The following is an 18,140-nucleotide window of genomic DNA, read 5'->3' on the forward strand; positions in this document are numbered from 1 at the left end:
TTAGATATGAGGCATTCATGATTAAGAACATACCACAATTCTTTCAACAAAATATATATGCAACTGTAATTTTATTACCTATACAGTTACAGAGTTCTGCCATTATAAAACAAAGGAAAAAACAATGGTTGTATGCAGAGGTCCTGAGACACACATGGCTGCCCACTTTATAAAAAAAGTGATAAAACGCATGCATTTTATACATAATTATGATGTACTGTTGTCATACACACAATTACATGAAGTGCAGAGTAAACATTTGAAGCTTTAATTAAATATTGTTTTAAATACCAACAATTCAGAGTGGAATCAAAATTGGACAGAGCAGCATACTAGTTTTTGCCCATGTAACACTCAACAGTGCAGTACATGCAGAAGAAAAGTGTTCATGTATTCATTTCACTTAGTATCAATACAAGGATGGTATGTTTTACATTTCTCATAACCCTCAACCCATGTTTATCTGTTTAAGCCTAGCATTCTCGGCTGAGGTGAATAAAATAACATTTCCTAGGACTGGGTGTAGATAGGAAGGTAACGTAAGAGAGATTCTTAAATGCAATTTTGGCATGTTCCACTTGGGAGGGAGGAGCCAGACTATTATCGAAATACAAATCTCTCAAGCAGGCCCATAACCATTTAAAATGTCTGTATTTTAAGATTTAAGTTTGTCTTTAAGCAGTTAAATGTGAAAAATTGGAGTTGGCATCTTCTGTCTGATATTTTAAACACAATAAGCATGATATTCTTCTAACATAAATTCATGGCTCCAAGTTGCACCATTCAAGTACATCACAATGCAGTGCACAAATTTCACAGTTATATGTCTTTCTCCTTGCCAAGAATATATATTTTTGCATTTCATGTAGCTTTGCACAATTATATCCCCATTACCCCTATTAATTTGGAAGGAGCATGGAAATTCTGCTAGAATGGAAAGTTGTATACTCGGAAGTTGACATTTTGCGTGATTTATAGCATCCCACCTTATGTTTAATACCCCCCACCCCCAGAAGGGGAGCTTCAAACTTCTTGCATGGTCATTTTACTGTGTTTGCTCATGGGCAAAAATTGTGGGAAAATAACATCATGTTTAGAAGACAATAAACCCGTCTTAGATGTTCATGAAAGAATACCAAAGCTGAAAGCATGGATGGAAAAATTAAACGAAAGAGAATCCTGTGGCTCAGGTAGTCAATTCTTGATAATGAAAGAATAAATTGTATATGTTTATAACTCTGATGATTCCTCAACACTTTTGCATTCTCTAGTTTGGCCGTCATAATATCATTGAATAATGTGAAGTTCTATGGCTTTCCTACAATAACAAATTAACACTCAAATAAGCAAAAAAAAAAAAAAAGAGAGAGAGAGAGAGAGAGAGAGAGAACAAACCCAAAATTAGAGAAAAATAATAGGCTAAAAGAAAATACTGCTCACACCCTGTGGGACATTCTTCATGATCCACCATTCCAACATATTATGCCACTCACTGACCCCATCACTACTGGGATGATCATATAATGAACTAGAATCTGTCCACAATCCAATAACACTACGGGAATCCTACATTTGAAATTGGGATACCCATCTTCTCAGCGACTGTTGCTTGTGCCATGGCTGCATCTCTTAGTGAAAACAAATGTGACATCTCTAGTTCAGTCTTTGCTAATGGAATGGCCTTGTCAAAAAGCTCCACTGCATGTCTCAGGTTTCCACTGAAAACAAATTCAAGCTACACTTAAGAAAGGAAAGTTTTATACATTATTATGACAGGTCAATTATGAGGTGGAACTACAGCAAGTCAGTTTCTAATGATAGATTATTTACTTTAATATAAATTCATTTTTCACCGACTTATCACAGTGAAGCATCAAGCACTAATATTCTTTATATAACACATATGCAGGATTAAGAGCATGGATAACTCAAGTCAGTATAGTGACAGGTTACAGACTGGACAGCTGGGGTTCGATCCCCAGCAGGCCAAGATTTTTCTCTTCTCCATAGCATCTAGAATGACACTGGGGCCCACCCACTAGGGGCTTCTTCCCCAGGAGTAAAGCAACAAGGGTATGATGCTGACCACCACAATCTAGTGCATATTTTGATCTGGATTAGCGAGGCTTTCCTGTACATCAGTTATTTCTATAACTGCTTTGTTTGTCAAACTCCAAAATTGTATCCATATGTCAAACATGTATGAATTAGTAGATTCTAACTAACAATCAAGTTCCTTCCGTCAAATGTGACACTTTTTTAAGTTTTCCACCTCGTCACCACCTGCCTTACACATCACTGCCAAGCATCACAACACACAGACAAGCAACATCAACTACCTACAGACAACACACGTCAGCAACACCCCGAAGCAAAAAGATTGGGCCAAGCGGGAAAGAATTCTAGGAATTTTAAGAATTCTTACTTCAAATAATGAAACATAATTTTACAGAAGTAACGACGAACAAATAAGAAAGCTACTGTGGTGTGTGAAAAACTTTTAGTGAACCGATACTCTGGGTAATTTTAACTATTTGTAATTATTTTAATTAACTGGAACGTGGTTATCTTTGACAAAGTGAAGTTTTGTGTGTTGGTGATTTCTTTTTCTACTATAAATGCCTCTGATGATGGCTCCGTGGTGAGCCGAAACATGTAAGGCAGGTGGTGACGAGGTGGAAAACTTAAAAAAGTGTCACATTTGACGGAAGGAACTTGATTGTTAATTTGTTAGTGTGACGGACCAGAATGAAAGACCTTAAACTTAGTAGATTCTGCTTACCGTTGCACTTCAATTGTTCCCAGAGCTTCATATCCAAATTCACATCTATCATCCATTTTCAGAGCTTGATTTATCATATCAATAGCCTTAGAAACATCACCATTCCATTGCAGTTGTAGCAAACCTGATGGCAAGATATACCAAACCAATCACAGAATTATGAAAACTGAAGTTTTTAAAGTGAGAACTTAACCAGAGAAAGGGCCGATATTGTGAAATTTCATGATTGCTTGTTGATGGAAACTGAAGGAAGAGTAAAGAAAAACTTCTACGAAACTTGCAGAACCCAATATGAAGCGGGAAGGTCATGACAATAATGGATGGTCATGTGGGAAAAAAGGATTCGGTATAAATATACAAATTGTCCATCACATGCACTTACTTCACCTTAATCTAGAAGGTTTTCCTACAAGAAAAGGAAAATTAGTTTGGATTAAAATCAAAACATCTTTCCATGTTCATCAAACACAACAGTACACATCCAACACATCTTCACCTTCTGTATTTAATAGCCTAAAGATATAAACTATAAATCTCTTCTTATAAAAAGATAAAACAGTTCCGTCCAGTATGACTGGTGAAGATTTTTCTTATTTCAATTCTTCATGCCTTTACATGTTTTGGTCCTTAGAGACCATCATCAGAGGGACATCAATACAGTTTGTAAACCACAATAGAGCATGAAGAACTGAAATAAGAAAAATCTTCACCAGTCACACCGGACAGAACTGTTTTATCTTTTTATAATATTGTTAGCGTGACAGACCAGAATGAAACAAATCAAAATAAATCTCTTCATTATGTAGTTTTCTCCATTTGCCTATGACTTCACATTTTAAGGCTCATATGCATCCTCATCACTCTGTTTCTGAATATTTCAACTTCTGGTCTTTACTCATAGCCTAGAATTCAAGCTGTTCATTTGTATAAATCAATCCTTAGTTTTCCCGGGATAAAAATCCATTCCTGAACTTATTTTACTCTTAATTTCATCATTAGATCATTTCTGTCCTTGTGTTTATATCATGTTTTATTCTGATATGTAAACTGACTCTTCCTGCCTTCTTATGACAGAATATATGATACTGCAATTTTTAATTCACTGAATGTTAAAATTGACTCTCCTATAAAAACTTTATTTACCTCTGTGCACATATACAGTTGCATTTTCAGGTTCAACTTCAGTTGCTTTCTGGAAATATTTATCAGCTTTATCAAATTCTTCTTGATCACTTAAAACCTAAGAAGAAACAATTGGTATATGAATGTAATATGAAAAGGTTAAATACTGCAAAAGATGTAATTTCTGGGCCACAGAAGGAATAAATAATATAGAACAGTTACAAGTAGCATGCCCATTATACAGAAGGGGCCAAAAAATTGTACACACTTTCAAAGTTGAGCTGAAATGTAATGTAGGGTGTATAATGTGATATCTCAAAAGATGATGGTAGTCATATGAATGCCAGAGCCATCTTATCGAATGGCAGGGCAGTCAAAGCAAATGGCAGAATGGTTGTTGTTCAGTGATGCAAGATGATTTTTAAGTGGTATTGAAAATCTGAAAAAGTCAGTGGTGGTGACTTACTGAGTGTACAACACATTCTAAAATGTGCTAAGTGGAAAGAAGCTACCTTGATGAAACCCTACCAGGTCAATGGATAGGACAAAGACGTAGTGTTGAATATCCCTCAACATATTCATCAAGGTAAAAAAAAGGGGTAAGGTTCCTGTGCTTAACTGAGCACTATTCCACGAAGGTGTACAGGGAAGTGGATATATAGATCCATGTATTCTCGACCTCAGCACTAGTTGGAGGTGAGCGGTCAGCTTTGCTTCCTGGCCACTTTACCCCTGGCAGAAGAGCCCACTATATAGTAGGCTGGGTGGGCCCCAGAATTGGCCTGGACAATATGGAGGAAGAAAAATCTCACCCGTACCAGGACTCCAAATCCAACTCCTCAGTTGTCTGGCCCCCAGCTCACTGAACATATTTTTTATACTCACTGTAAGTCATAATTCCATGACAAGACACCTATGGGTCTCCAAAATTTCTTGTGTCCTATACCACTTTATGGATTGAGAACAATGGAGTCTCTGCTAACCATTCACAAGGTATGTGATAAGGAGTTTCTTTCATTATAAGACCAATTCTCTTTAATATGCTCTTCATTAACAATCCAGTGAAATTCTGATTTTAGGTTCCCACATTTAAGGGATATCTTCTGCAGTACAGCTAAAATTCCATATAACTAATATATTATTTTCCCCAGTTTAGTTTCTCAAATTAGGGACTTACGCACATTTTATGTATGATTCCTACATAAGATTCAGACCTCGATTTAGAGTTGAAAGTTTTCTTTTTGTGCGAATTACTGAATTCCCCACTCAATCAACTTTTATGTGGGGGGTTATATGGATGAAAATATATACAAAAGAATTCCAATAATTCTAATAAGTGTTCCAAATCGCATTTGTTTCAATATCTTATAATAAGATGTAGCTGATACTGAATTTTTAAAGTTAGATGAGAAACTTCGGTAACAAATATAAACGTTAGGGCACTTCTGGTTAGGGGCTTCACTGTTGGATCTGAGGTTCTCCTGTGGCATAACACCATGTAGCCTAGTGAAAGTCAACTAGTTTTGGAGGAACATGTAGCCAAGTAAGCGAAGCACAAAATCAGTATGAAGTAGGCTACAAGCAGCGCCCTACACAGCATTATATCCCATAAGAGAGAACTATTTACAGAAAGCACTGTTAAATAAATCATAACAAAAAGAAATGCTGATGGCCTAAAAAATAGGAAAAACAATACATTAAAAATATGAAATTAGAGAAATAAACAAAAGCAATGACATTTATGTACACCCTAGACATGGATAAACCATTAACATGTAATCTTTAGACTGCACTTCAGTATTCAGCCTTACATTCATAAATTCTCATATACTGGGTTTACTGATTTTAATTTTAGACTACTCAGTATTAAAAAAAAATGTATAAACGTACTATGATAATCATACCTGAGCAAATAAGGTGTAACATTCGGAGCATTCTGGAAATTTCTGAATTGCCTGTTGAAATGCTTTCATCACTTCTTCCATCTTTTCCATGTTACGAGTAGAAAATGCGTATCGATAATCGGTATAACATTTCTGGACATACGCAATTGGGCAGTTGGGGTTCACAGCAACGGCTTTGCTGAAGTCACTCATCGCTTCTGTTACTTTCTCCATTAACAGATGTACCTGTGATGACATGTAATTAGTATCTGAATTATGTATGGAAAATGAAATTACTGCAAAAATATTCCATATTCCCTCAAAAAGAATTTCTGAGGGTTATTTTACAACACTTTCAGAATCTAGACTACATGGCATAAAATGGTATGATGATGAATGAATTAATTCAACACGCATCACATGACACAGTTTACACAGAATATAAGAAAAACGACCCCCATAGTGGAAGAACCACACGCAAGTTTTAATTATGACACATAAGATGAATAATCTTAACAAGTTTTAGTTAGTGCAAATTTATTACAGTTGACAAATACGCACTTTTTAAATAATTAAATAATTTTATAAAGGCAAGCAATGAAATAGATTAGCGTAATTAGGGCACCTGATGATGGCACTATGTTGCCGAAACATGTCGTGAAATAACAGGTGAAATTGAGTGCACTACAAGACGGCAACTGTGTACATATCATGGATGAAAATCAGTGCAACAGGACGCTAAATACAACACTGTACTATCACAGCAAATTTCAAAGGTTGATTCAGTGCCTCGCTGTTCCTTCATTTCCAACAAAAGCCCTTCATGAAAATAAAGAAAATGCAGGTGATCAGTGTTACAGAAATAATCTGCTAAAATGAAAGACAGGGGCTACTGAAGTTTTCACACTGACGTTTGTTCAGATTGTGGTCTTCTGGCAGATTCTAAAGGTTTCTGATAATGGTGTATAACACTTGGAATTACAGGGCTTTTGGACTCTGTCCATCACCCGGTGTTCTAAAAATCTGTTTCCATTGTCAGGTGAGGGGGGACATCTACGCTCCTGGGTCTCTTAGAAATAGCTAAAGAGGTCCAGTGATGGAGGTTAGCTCTCTAACAGACCCAACACAGTAGGTGTCCCCCCCACCCAAGGACAGAAACAAATCCAGTTTTAGAAACGTCGTGTTCTCTGGTGTTTTTAGAATACCGGACAATGAACAAAGTCCAAAAACCCAGCAATTCCATGTGATCTTCTGAACTGTGACATCATATTTTGTAATTTTGTAGGTGAATACTGATATTTTGGAGAAACATCCTGCCTTCATCATTAGGATGGTTACAAAAACTAACAAGCAGTAATTTTTAACAATAAAGCATAAATATACTGTACCTGTCCTCTATGGTGGTAAACATCAGCATTATCTTGATCTAAACTTGCTGCCCTGTCAAAGTCTTCTAGACTCTTTGAAGGTTGTTCTAGTTGCATGTATAATGACGCCCTCTTGATTAGGGCATTAACTCGCAACTGAAATTATTATATAACACAAATTCCGAATTTAATTTTAATATGGGTATATGTGTATCTTTTGAAGGGTCATAGCTCACCTCACTGGATGATATTCATGTACAGAAGACACTAAGTGCAAGAGTTATTTATGAGAACAAAGGTAACTTAATGCTAATTAACCCCAAGGTTAAAAATGCTCTTGGCCTCCTTTTAATGCCCCCCTTAACAATGTAACACACAAGGCAATAAAATTCAAGCAAACTGGCTAAAATAGCCTTCAGAACTGGTAACTCTGGAATTATTTGGTCAATTCATAGCAATATCAACAATTATTTTCTAGCTGGGAAAAACATCACAACAAGCCAAACAGCAAGGAACCATTTGCCATACAGTGTCAGTCTAAGACTGGTGTTCCTAACTTGAACATTAAACTACAAAATCAAATTACGTGGTCCCTGAACTTCTTGGCAGTGAATGCTGGTCTATGGCTGATATCCATTCTCACTAACAATTTCTTCTCAGCCATTGCAACTATCCTTATAATCAGTATCTTCAATATTTTGATCGTCAGAACTCACACTTGACTTTGAGTCATCACCTTCTGAAACATGCGTAACAGATGCAGTTGTGCATTTTCCTTGTTTGAGAGTGCTTGGTGATATGTAATCATCCATGCTGCCACTCAATTATTTTTGTAATCATCAATTTCCTCCATAACTTTACCTGTTTGCTCAACTTTTATCAGACAATGAACCGTCTAGTACTAAATAATACACAAGCAAAATGTAAAATTTAAATATCTTACATAGCATTGAACAGCATAAAGCAAGATTATTGGACATAATGAATGGTTTTTCCCAAATTATTTCAGAAAAGAACTGAAATAAATCTTATATTCTGACAGTATGATACATCATTCTCTGATAGAAGCAGCAGTTTCACAGTATCCACTATGGTGACTATAAACAACATCTCATAACTGAGTTGGGAATTCCTGTCATATAATAAAGGCATCTAGCAGTTTGGCTGGTGGCATATTTAGCAGAACCACTGGTGGCCTACAGACTGGGCACCAGGCAAAAACAGTTAAACAAGTTCATCAGTGATCTAAATCCAAAGAAATATGTTTCACTTAGAAGTATGTAAATATGAGGGATGGAACTTTAATAGTGGCAACTATTTATTTACAACTGATACAAAAGAGATGCATGTTTTGAAGTTTTACTGTCCTTCAGTGTAGTCACCAGCATTGTGTACAACCCATTGCCAGCGATGTGGAAGTCATAGGATACCTTTAGCAGTGCCTCTTATGTTGATAGTTCAAATGGAGCAGTCTATTGCCTGAAGAATCTCTGGAACAGTTCTGAAGCAAATGCAATGAAGTGGTTCCTTCATCTTAGGAATAAAGTTGAAGTCACAAGGGCTTAAGTCTGGGGAGTATGTTGGATGGTACAGCACTTCCCAGCCCCATCGATTGAACAAATCAGCCACAGCCTGCACTGCATGCAGCTGAGCACTGTCCTGCAAAATGATGGGTGGATTCTGCAGAAAGTGTCGCCGCTTCTTTCTTAAAGCTGGTTGCGGGTTGTGTTCCAAAAACGAACAGTAATACTGCGAACTGACGGTCTGCTGTCAGGGAACGGTATGCGTTAGGATAACACCATGACAGTCATACACGAGAATCACCATAACTTTCACACTGCTGGGGTTCTGACGAACTTTTGATTTTCATGGTGACCTGTATTGACACCATTCATTCGATTCGTACGATTTGGTCCATGTCTCATCCAGCGTAATGATACTGCATAAGAAAGCCTCTCCTTTGCGCTCATAGCACTCCAACTGGTTACAAGCAGCATCGTATTGTAGCCATTTTCTGCATTTCCGTCAAATCATGCAGAACCTATCGTGATGCAATTTTTTCTCATGCCCAGGTGTTCCTTCAGAATGTGAAGCACAGTCGTGTGCGCTAATCCTGTCTCTCGGGCCAGCTCACAAATTGTATGGCATCAGTCACTCTCCAGTAACGCAGACTGACACTAGGACGACCTGGCCGACTCATGTCTGCCACATTTTGGCATCCCTCATTGAAGGCTTTTACCCACCTTGCCACTGTTCTGTAAGGCAATGCAGATTCCCCACAAGCCTCTTGAAGACCTTGATGACACTGTCGTGCTGTATGGCCTCTGGCACATTCAATCTTTATCCAACTCCATTGTTTCTGTATCGAAAACATCATGACAGCACTACAATAGGCTGCCAGCTAACATGAGGCTCTGTTCTTCTCGTCACTGCGCATGCACATGATGTGGGAAGTGAGAGTCCATTTGCCCTGAGGTAAGGTAGGTATGCAACTAACGTGTAGTATAAGCGACATTATTTGATTCTGTTGCATGGTGTCTCTACAGCATTGTTGCCACTATTAAAGTTCCAACCCTCGTACCATTATCCATCAACAGTAGTAAGGAATTATGAATTATAAGGATACCTTAAATGTCTGATAAAATTCCAGGGCTTAAAACAGTCTGGGATACTATCTGAACAATTACAGTAACATTTAAGCATACATATGGAATTGTAACTACATTTATTTGAATAATTCAATATGTTTTGCTCTTGTTACCTTCACATTTGCATGCTCATTCTCTATTACAGCCTGAAAGTCACTCAAGGCCTTCTTGTGCTCACCCAAGAGCAGATGGAATGTAGCTCGAAGAACAAAAGCTTCCATCCTGTGGCTGTCATCTTCAGTCTCAAATTCCTCATTGCAAGCTGGGATAATATCTTCATAATTCTGAGATTTGAAAGCCTGTTTGGCTCGAGCCAGACCTCTGAAATTAAAATTATCCCATTTCTTAGGCCAGTATAACATTACATACATTCATATTCTGTATGTAAGACTAAATATTAAGAAATAAACAGCGAAGAACACTAACAAAAATACTGTACATTTCTGCATTCATATGTGGAATCTGAACTCCCCTGCACACACACCCTCAAACAATATCTCCACCCTCTGTTTACTTAAGTCACATGACATTAAGTATCCTAATGCATCACTGATTCTCTCTACTTAAACTGAACTTCACTAATGATTTCCACAGAAATGCAACATAAACTTATCATATCTTACAACTGCTGGAAATTACATCCTCCTGCCTTCAAGCATGCCTCTCAGTGTGTAAACAAGTTTTTTGACACATTCTGAAGTTCAGAAATGAGTAATTTGTCACTCACTCACTCACAGCACACCAAACCACACTTTAATATTATGTAATGGCATATTCTGTGGCAGCCTGTTTGAAAGTGAATTACTGCTGCATAATCGTATTGCTTCAGCTCATGCATATACATTATTTTATATGGGAAAAATTTAATCAGTTTCTGTCACCTTTTTACAGCAAACTAAAATTAAATTCTGTGTAAGTAGAGTCAGCAATTCTTGCAGGGACCACTTGGCCAGTCCAGAACCACACAGTATACTACCATCACACTTTCATTTTATATGAACACACTATACATTGAAGGAAACACTTCTAACATGATAAACATGATAATCAGATGAAAGCCAAGGTGTGCTAGTAAGTGAAATGAGGCGTACTAGTGGAATGAACATCTCAATTTGTCTAAAAATTATGTAAACAAATAGAAGGCATGTTTCTTACTCCTTACTGTCTTGGAAGTCTACATCAAAGTAATAAACACAACTGCAACACACCCTTGGATGTTGCTTGAGGAACAGCCTATATATAACTTATTTTATAAAATTCTTGTTTTCTTTAAATATTCATACACTCCAAGCTACTACCATATTTGCAACTGCAGCCTATTATAATAAGAGTATCTCTGAATTATATGAACTTCTGATTTTCAGCATAATACAATGAATGTTTGGAAATATGTTTGATGTGGACTGAATGGAACTGATTCAAGACAGGGCCTACTTTACGACAAACCTCAAATCTGCCTCTGCAGAATCACTTTCCTTTTCTTGCACCCAGGTGTTTATAATTGGGTCTTCAATAAATGAAGAGAAGTACATTTTGATGAAGTGTTTTGATGGCATTACTGGTGTTCTTCTTGACATGGCTTCCTTGGCATGTTGTCTACCTATAAAATGAACACTCACAGCTTAAAATACATGGAAATCTTATAACATTCATTGTAAATAGGACCATGTTGAAGTACTTCAGTTTGTAGATATAGTTTAAAAATGATGACATGATTTAACTTTCATAACAATAAAGTATCGATGCAAAAACATATAATGTGATATAAAAATTTTGTATTTGTGCACGTCTATATTGGAATCTCGGTTTGAACAAGCCTCTTTTTTAGTCAAGATTACAACATGAAATTACCATACTTTCTCAAATAATTTCCTCCATTATGTAATAGTCCTGTTAGACTTATGAGTCAGAAGTACGATTAAATTTTTGCACCACACAGTTGCTTCTTGTTTACCGAACACAATGATTATCTCTGTTTCTGGAAGGTGCTGCATGAAGCTCAATTAAAATTATTATCTCATTAAGTTGATTCCAAATTAATGTGAAGGGAACTGTTTTTAAGGTCTTTCATTCTGGTCCGTCACACTAACCAATTAANACTGTTTTATTTGTGAAATTCAAATTTCAAGTGACTCAGTACAAATCAAATTACAGCTAAACTGGGAATTACAAACATTTCATGACACTGAATATGTTGTTATATCAGGATTCAAATCTCTTGATGTTTGAGGTGTGGTCACTGGTCTTTACCAGCCACTAAGAGTCGTGCTGCGTTGCCCAGTTCAAGTTTGCTGCTATGAGTTTCAAATCAAATATCATGCATGCTCAAACATTTTGTGAACACAGATGTAACACATACATAGGTGAAGGACTTTTGTTTTTAATATTTAGGAGCAAACCCCCCACATTTCCAGCTCAAGTGGTTAGCATTTTAGGGCTTCTTAAAAGTATTCTATTCACTGAGGCAGTCGTGATTTTTATACCAGTGTGGGAACTGCCCACATTCAAGCAAGTGTGACAACGCAAGCGTCATTGCTTAGCAACCGTTGTTTACTCGTTGTTGCTTGTTTTGGACCGTGCATTCAGGATACAGACTAAGATTGATTTTGTATTTTATGACACAGTCTGAGAAGGCGCAACTGCTTGCTTCCAGCTTTCTAAGCAGTCTGTGTTGTCTTAAAATGTGCTGGCACTCTATTTTTTCATCTCAGATAATATGGAGGTAGCCCTTTTTTGGTCTTTATCTCATCCTTACTTTGTGGAACTGTGTATTATTTCACATTACACCAGTTGGCCACCTCAGTCTGGGTCTGGGGAACATAAACAATGAACCCAAGACCAGGAAGAGACATCACTTAGTTTGTCTTTCGCCTGTGATACAAATGGCATGTTCAGGCTCTAACATTTTCTTTCAGTTGGGGTACAGTACTGTTAGTTTTTGTGTTATAACTTCAAGCATTTTAGTATACTTCAGTGTGTAAAAATATATACATCAGTTATTTTGTATACAATTTCTGATCCAAAGTGTTTGAGTAAAACATGTTTAGTAAGCCATGTACAAGTGGTAGTTGTTCAGCAGTTATGGTAGTAAAGTTCACAACATAGTTCACAACATGATGAAAAATAAAGCAGACTAGAGTTCTCTAAGTGCTGGGACCTGACAGCTGAAGCATGCTGTGTAGGCAAGTCAACTGTTTTGTGCATATTTTCAGGGAGGCAAAGGAGAAAGAAAAGGGTACCAAAAAGTCCTTTATCACCCAGCAAACACACAAACATTCCAAAAAGAGTGACAAACCTAGATGACTTCCAGAAAGATGTTTTACACAGAAATGTTTTCAGATATCATGACAAAGGTAAATTCCCCACTGCCAAGAAAGTAACATCTGCTCTTAGAGAAAAAATAGTGTACAAAGGTTCAGTATCCTCCACTATAAAACTACTCAAGCATCCTGGCTTCCAGTAGAAAAGAACTCATGAACTCCACATGAAGTGAGGTGACACTGCCATGGTAAGGCTGAAGTTTTCACAAACAACCTTAAGGAATTTGGTCCTGGCCAACCAGTGTTTCACTTGGATGAAACTTGGATATATCAGAATCACACATATAAATCTGACAGAATTCCACTAGAAATGGTGGAATGAAGGTTCCTGTAGGGAAAGGAAGCCGTCTCATTGTTTGCCACTCACGATCAGCTAATGTGGGTCTGATATGACAAAGTGGACGTTCTGGTTTGAATCCATTTGTGACTATCATACAGAAATGATCACCCATACATTTAGAGATTGGTTTTTGAGTAGATTAATTACTTGGAGGAGGGTAGTATAATAATTATAGACAATGTGAGCTACCATCTGGTTACAGTAAACAAGGTGGCTAAAAACTCTAGCAGGAAACAAGACATCAGCAAGCAAGTGTCTGTAACAGAAATTTATTTCCCTCCTACTGAAACAGAATCTGATCTTCTGTAACAAGTGCTCCCTCTGTAGAATAATATGAAACAGTATGAACTTGACCACCTGGTCAATGAAAGGGGATACTGAGTCATATGACTCTCTCCATCACTCCAACAAACTTGTGTGGACTCAAGTGAAACAGGAAGTTGCGAAAGAAAAAAAAAAATTCAAGATTTCAGATGTGGAAAGACTGGTCAACAAGGAACCTGTCAAGGTGACACAAGCAGACTGGGCCTCTTGAGCACATCCCATTGTAAAACCGCAGGAAGATGATTATACAAGAGAATTATGATGTGATGGAATTTTTGAGCTGATCATCATTAAGTTACAAGACAGTGAAAGAGAACATGCTGAAAGTGTTGACCAAGACAATAAATAATAAATAAAATAATTCCTTATATTACACATTCATGTTTTATTTTCTTATTCTCATGAAATGGTGTTGTCTGTTCTGACATCAGTTTCCTAACACTGCTGCTACTGCTGCTACACATGCATGTGCAGGAACAACACTGGCAGTGCTGCTGCAACAACTTAAGTAGTTCTTGCCCAACATCATGAGATATGAATCCAACCCTAATGCAAGTTAATTCCCAATATTAATTTATTCAATTTCACTGTTACACTGAAAATCAAGGTCTCCTGAATTTTAGAAAATTTAATAGTTACTATAGGATTCTGATGATGGTGTATAACACACTGATATGTTGGGATTTTGGACTTTATCCATCGTCCTGGTTTTTAAGATAACAAATAAAAACACGACGTTTCGGAAACTGGATCCGTTTCCGTCCTCAGGTGAAGGAAAACACCTATTCAGTTGGGTCCCTTAGAAAGAGCTAGCCTCAATCACTGGTCCAGTGTTTTTATTTGNTGAGTTCACATGCCTTAGCACGCCGCTGAAGTGCTTTCACATACTTAGGATTCAAGGACAGTGCTAGAGTACAATCATTCTTTACCTCTTCATATTCTTTCTAATAGGAAAAGAAAAAAATATTTATGTTAATATGTAGCTGTATTCAAAAGAAATGTGAACAAGAGAACACCTCCTCTTTCTTAAAGACCCAAAACTGAAAATACATGAAGTGACAGATGCACTGTAACATCAAAATGAGATTTTTGTTTATATATGTGCATCTCTTATCTAGGTATATGCAATATGCAGTAAGAAAAGCAGACATTGGGTAGTGTGATAGCAGGAGGCTGACTAATGCTTCTGAGGACAGGTGTTGTCACTATAATACAACTTTTTTCAAAACACTGATTTTTGTGCAAATGTTGTACAGTGCGTATATTCTGTAGTTAACACCTTTTATCAGGACTTCTGTCTCTCAGGTGAATAATTATTGAGATACACTCCATAATGTAATCATATTTTTTTTTTTAATGCTAGTGGGGTGGGACTAAGTCCCTTGTACTGCGGCCACTTCTGGCCTATTGTACCAGCCCCAGATGATAGGTGAGGGTGATTATGGAGCAATTGGTGGAATGAAGATTGGCAGGGGAAACCGAAGTACTTGGAGGAAACCTGCCCCAGTGCCACTTTGTCCACCACAAATCCTACTTGACCAGACCCGGGATGAAACCTGGGCCGCCGTGGTGGGAAGCCAGTGACTAACTGCTTGAGCTATGGCGTGGCCAATCATATCCTCAGTCTTTATCATCCAGGAATAGAGAATTTTAAATTCCTTTTAATATGGGGATTGTGATCAGAACTCAACTCAGGGACACTGAACAGTCATAGTACTGAAAATCTAACATTCAGACATCTGTACAGCACACATGTCTGATTATAATAACATGAGACACAGCCACTAAGTGATTCTCAAAATTATTTAAAAACTTATATATATGTTGGAAAATCATGACATTTGGTCTGTTCCACCCCCTTTAAAATCATCCTAAAAACAAGCCACTAGTACTGGAAAAAGCAGTTAATAAATTTAGAATGAGAACCATGGAGCAAGTCTCAATGACATCAAAAACTAACACACATTCAAGAAAACAGTGTTCACACAACATGCTACAAAATTCATTCTAGCTCTTTGACTGGCGCGGGCGTGTTTTAACGCCTGGACGATGCCAGCCGTTCCCTGGCGTAGGCGTGTTTTAACGCTTTGACAATCTCTTCCCTTCTTTGCTCTCTTGGCACACATCAACCAAAGACATATATATGATAGTTTTTGTGCATGTTTGTAAAGAACCCTTGTAAACTTTGTGGGGGTCTATATTACTGTCAGAACCCTCTGAGAAGGNCTAACACACATTCAAGAAAACAGTGTTCACACAACATGCTACAAAATTCATTCTAGCATGTCATGTAGTAAAAGCTTCACACACACATTCAGCAGACCCAATTTAAGTTTTTTATATCCAACTTCTGCGATTCTTATGACCATATTAATGGATTACTGACATTGACCTTGCTTGTGTCTTTGCATCATGTGGACATCGGCAGTGTTACTGACATTTCAAAGAGACATGCTGCCTGCACCTTCAGGAGTGAAGTGATTAATGTGTCTGACTTGTTCCAAAGACTCAAGAGTAGAATCAAACATCAACAATGAACCACTACAAAAGCTTAAAATTAGTAATAACAGATTGTGTTATCACACTGTTCTTATAGCTATGAAGCAAAGTCTAATACTTCTGACGATGGTGTTACAATAAACACGCATATTACTTTGACACCTTTCACTGTCTTTGAGTTTTCCATAAACCGAATTTGTTTTTATCATCACATAATTGGGAGAGATGGGCCTGTCAAGCAATGGAGATTAGCTCTTTCTAACAGTCCTGAGTACAAATCCTTTATTCCCTACACTGATCACAGAAACAGATACAGTTTCTGAAACACTGTTTGAAAAAAAAAAAACTAAGGATGATGAAAAATGTTCAAAATAATAGTCTTCCTTATACATTCTGTTGGTCAGTCTAGACATCTGATGAGGATGGATTTGTTTGTTTGTCAAGTGTACTTATCGTACATATTGAAAGTTCTTCCTTGTTTACTGTATACAAGTCCTCCACAAGTACATGCTTTGCAAAGCAGATCATGCCTAACTTACATAGCTTATGCTACAATGGCAGCTTAATCATTTGAATAGTTGTGACCGTCACCAAGTTTAAGCCTCTTATATTTTCTGTCTGGCTTCACCTTGTCCTATATCACAAACATGTTCATTCCCATGATTTTGTATGACTTCTGCTTACCGCCTGCATGATTTTGTTACATAATCATATACATACCAAAGACTGAAAGCCTTTTGCAAATCATGGACCATATGCATACAGGAAAATTCCCAATGATGAGAAGACCCTTGTTTTGCTGGTGCTACAATTTTAATAAATAGGTCTCTGCTGCAAATTTCCAGGTGAGGCAAGCCTATGTCATTATCTAATCAGTGCATTATGGAGGTTTCCTTTAATGTTGGCGCTTAAACGCTCACTTTTAAATAGGGAACAGATTCTAATAAATGTTCTGAAGGCCTTGGCTTAATCATTTCTATGTGTTGACTTCATGTGATCCTTGATAAGAGGATTACACTGGAATATTTTACACGATACACAAAGGGGATATTCCATCCATTCAATGCAAGCTGAACCTCAAGGGGCTTAAGTCTATGAGATCTATGACCAGAATCTGGGTCAGAGTTACTTTACGACTGGCGGTTTACTGTCATGTTACAATACCATCATTAACACAAAAAATATTAAACCTCAGAAACAAGTTATACCCACCATCTGTTCATAGGCTGCTGCCCTGTTTTGGTAAAATGTGGACAGGTCTAATTTTTTGTCGTTTGGGCATATTTCAATGGCACTATCGTAGCACTTTATAGCCTCTGCATACTTTCCCGACTTGAAATATTTATTTCCTTCAGCTTTATATGCCAGTGCTTGTTTCAGAGGATTCTGTGAAACAGTAATTACGCATAATTATAACTTGTTACAAAACACATAACATGTACAAATTTTATAAATATTATATTCTACGACAATAGACGGCATAAATGTCATTCTGTTTTGACATTTCATTGCATACTTCTTCAGCCGGTTCGAATTGTATGTTGGGCTCCGCTCCGGCCATGTCCGACGGGGTATAGCTTGAAGCAGTCATCGAGGCAATCTTATTTCTTCTACCATCCTCTGTTGTTGAGCTATCGCGGTCTGTCGTGGAGTTTCTGTTCTTGAGATACCAGACACCAATACCAACCACAACAGGCGCTCCAATTACTAATGCAATATGCCATTTCGACCACCCCGAACCGCCACAACCTTCAGCACTCTCCGATACCGCCATAACCACAATTTACTAACTTACTAACACATAGGAAAATAACGTGCTGCCATCTGAAAAACACACGGCGGCAGTCTGCTACGT

At 37.4% G+C, this 18,140-nt stretch overlaps 1 protein-coding gene across 1 annotated transcript; it reads right to left on the minus strand.

Annotated features, from left to right (window-relative positions):
• Nucleotides 1-38: 38 nt before the first annotated feature.
• Nucleotides 39-18,139, minus strand: LOC111873386 (mitochondrial import receptor subunit TOM70). The gene is made up of 10 exons (XM_023868051.2): nt 17,802-18,139; nt 17,498-17,671; nt 14,625-14,730; nt 11,249-11,423; nt 9,916-10,123; nt 7,176-7,310; nt 5,809-6,033; nt 3,926-4,022; nt 2,783-2,906; nt 39-1,718 (listed from the first exon to the last, which is right to left on the minus strand). The coding sequence occupies exons 1-10, from the start codon at nt 18,057-18,059 to the stop codon at nt 1,556-1,558; spliced, it is 1,665 nt and encodes a 554-aa protein (XP_023723819.1). The 5' UTR covers nt 18,060-18,139; the 3' UTR covers nt 39-1,555.
• Between the last annotated feature and the right edge of the window lies 1 nt (nt 18,140).

The sequence above is a fragment of the Cryptotermes secundus genome, unplaced genomic scaffold (assembly GCF_002891405.2).
Source record: "Cryptotermes secundus unplaced genomic scaffold, Csec_1.0 scaffold22, whole genome shotgun sequence".
Taxonomy (NCBI): domain Eukaryota; kingdom Metazoa; phylum Arthropoda; class Insecta; order Blattodea; family Kalotermitidae; genus Cryptotermes; species Cryptotermes secundus.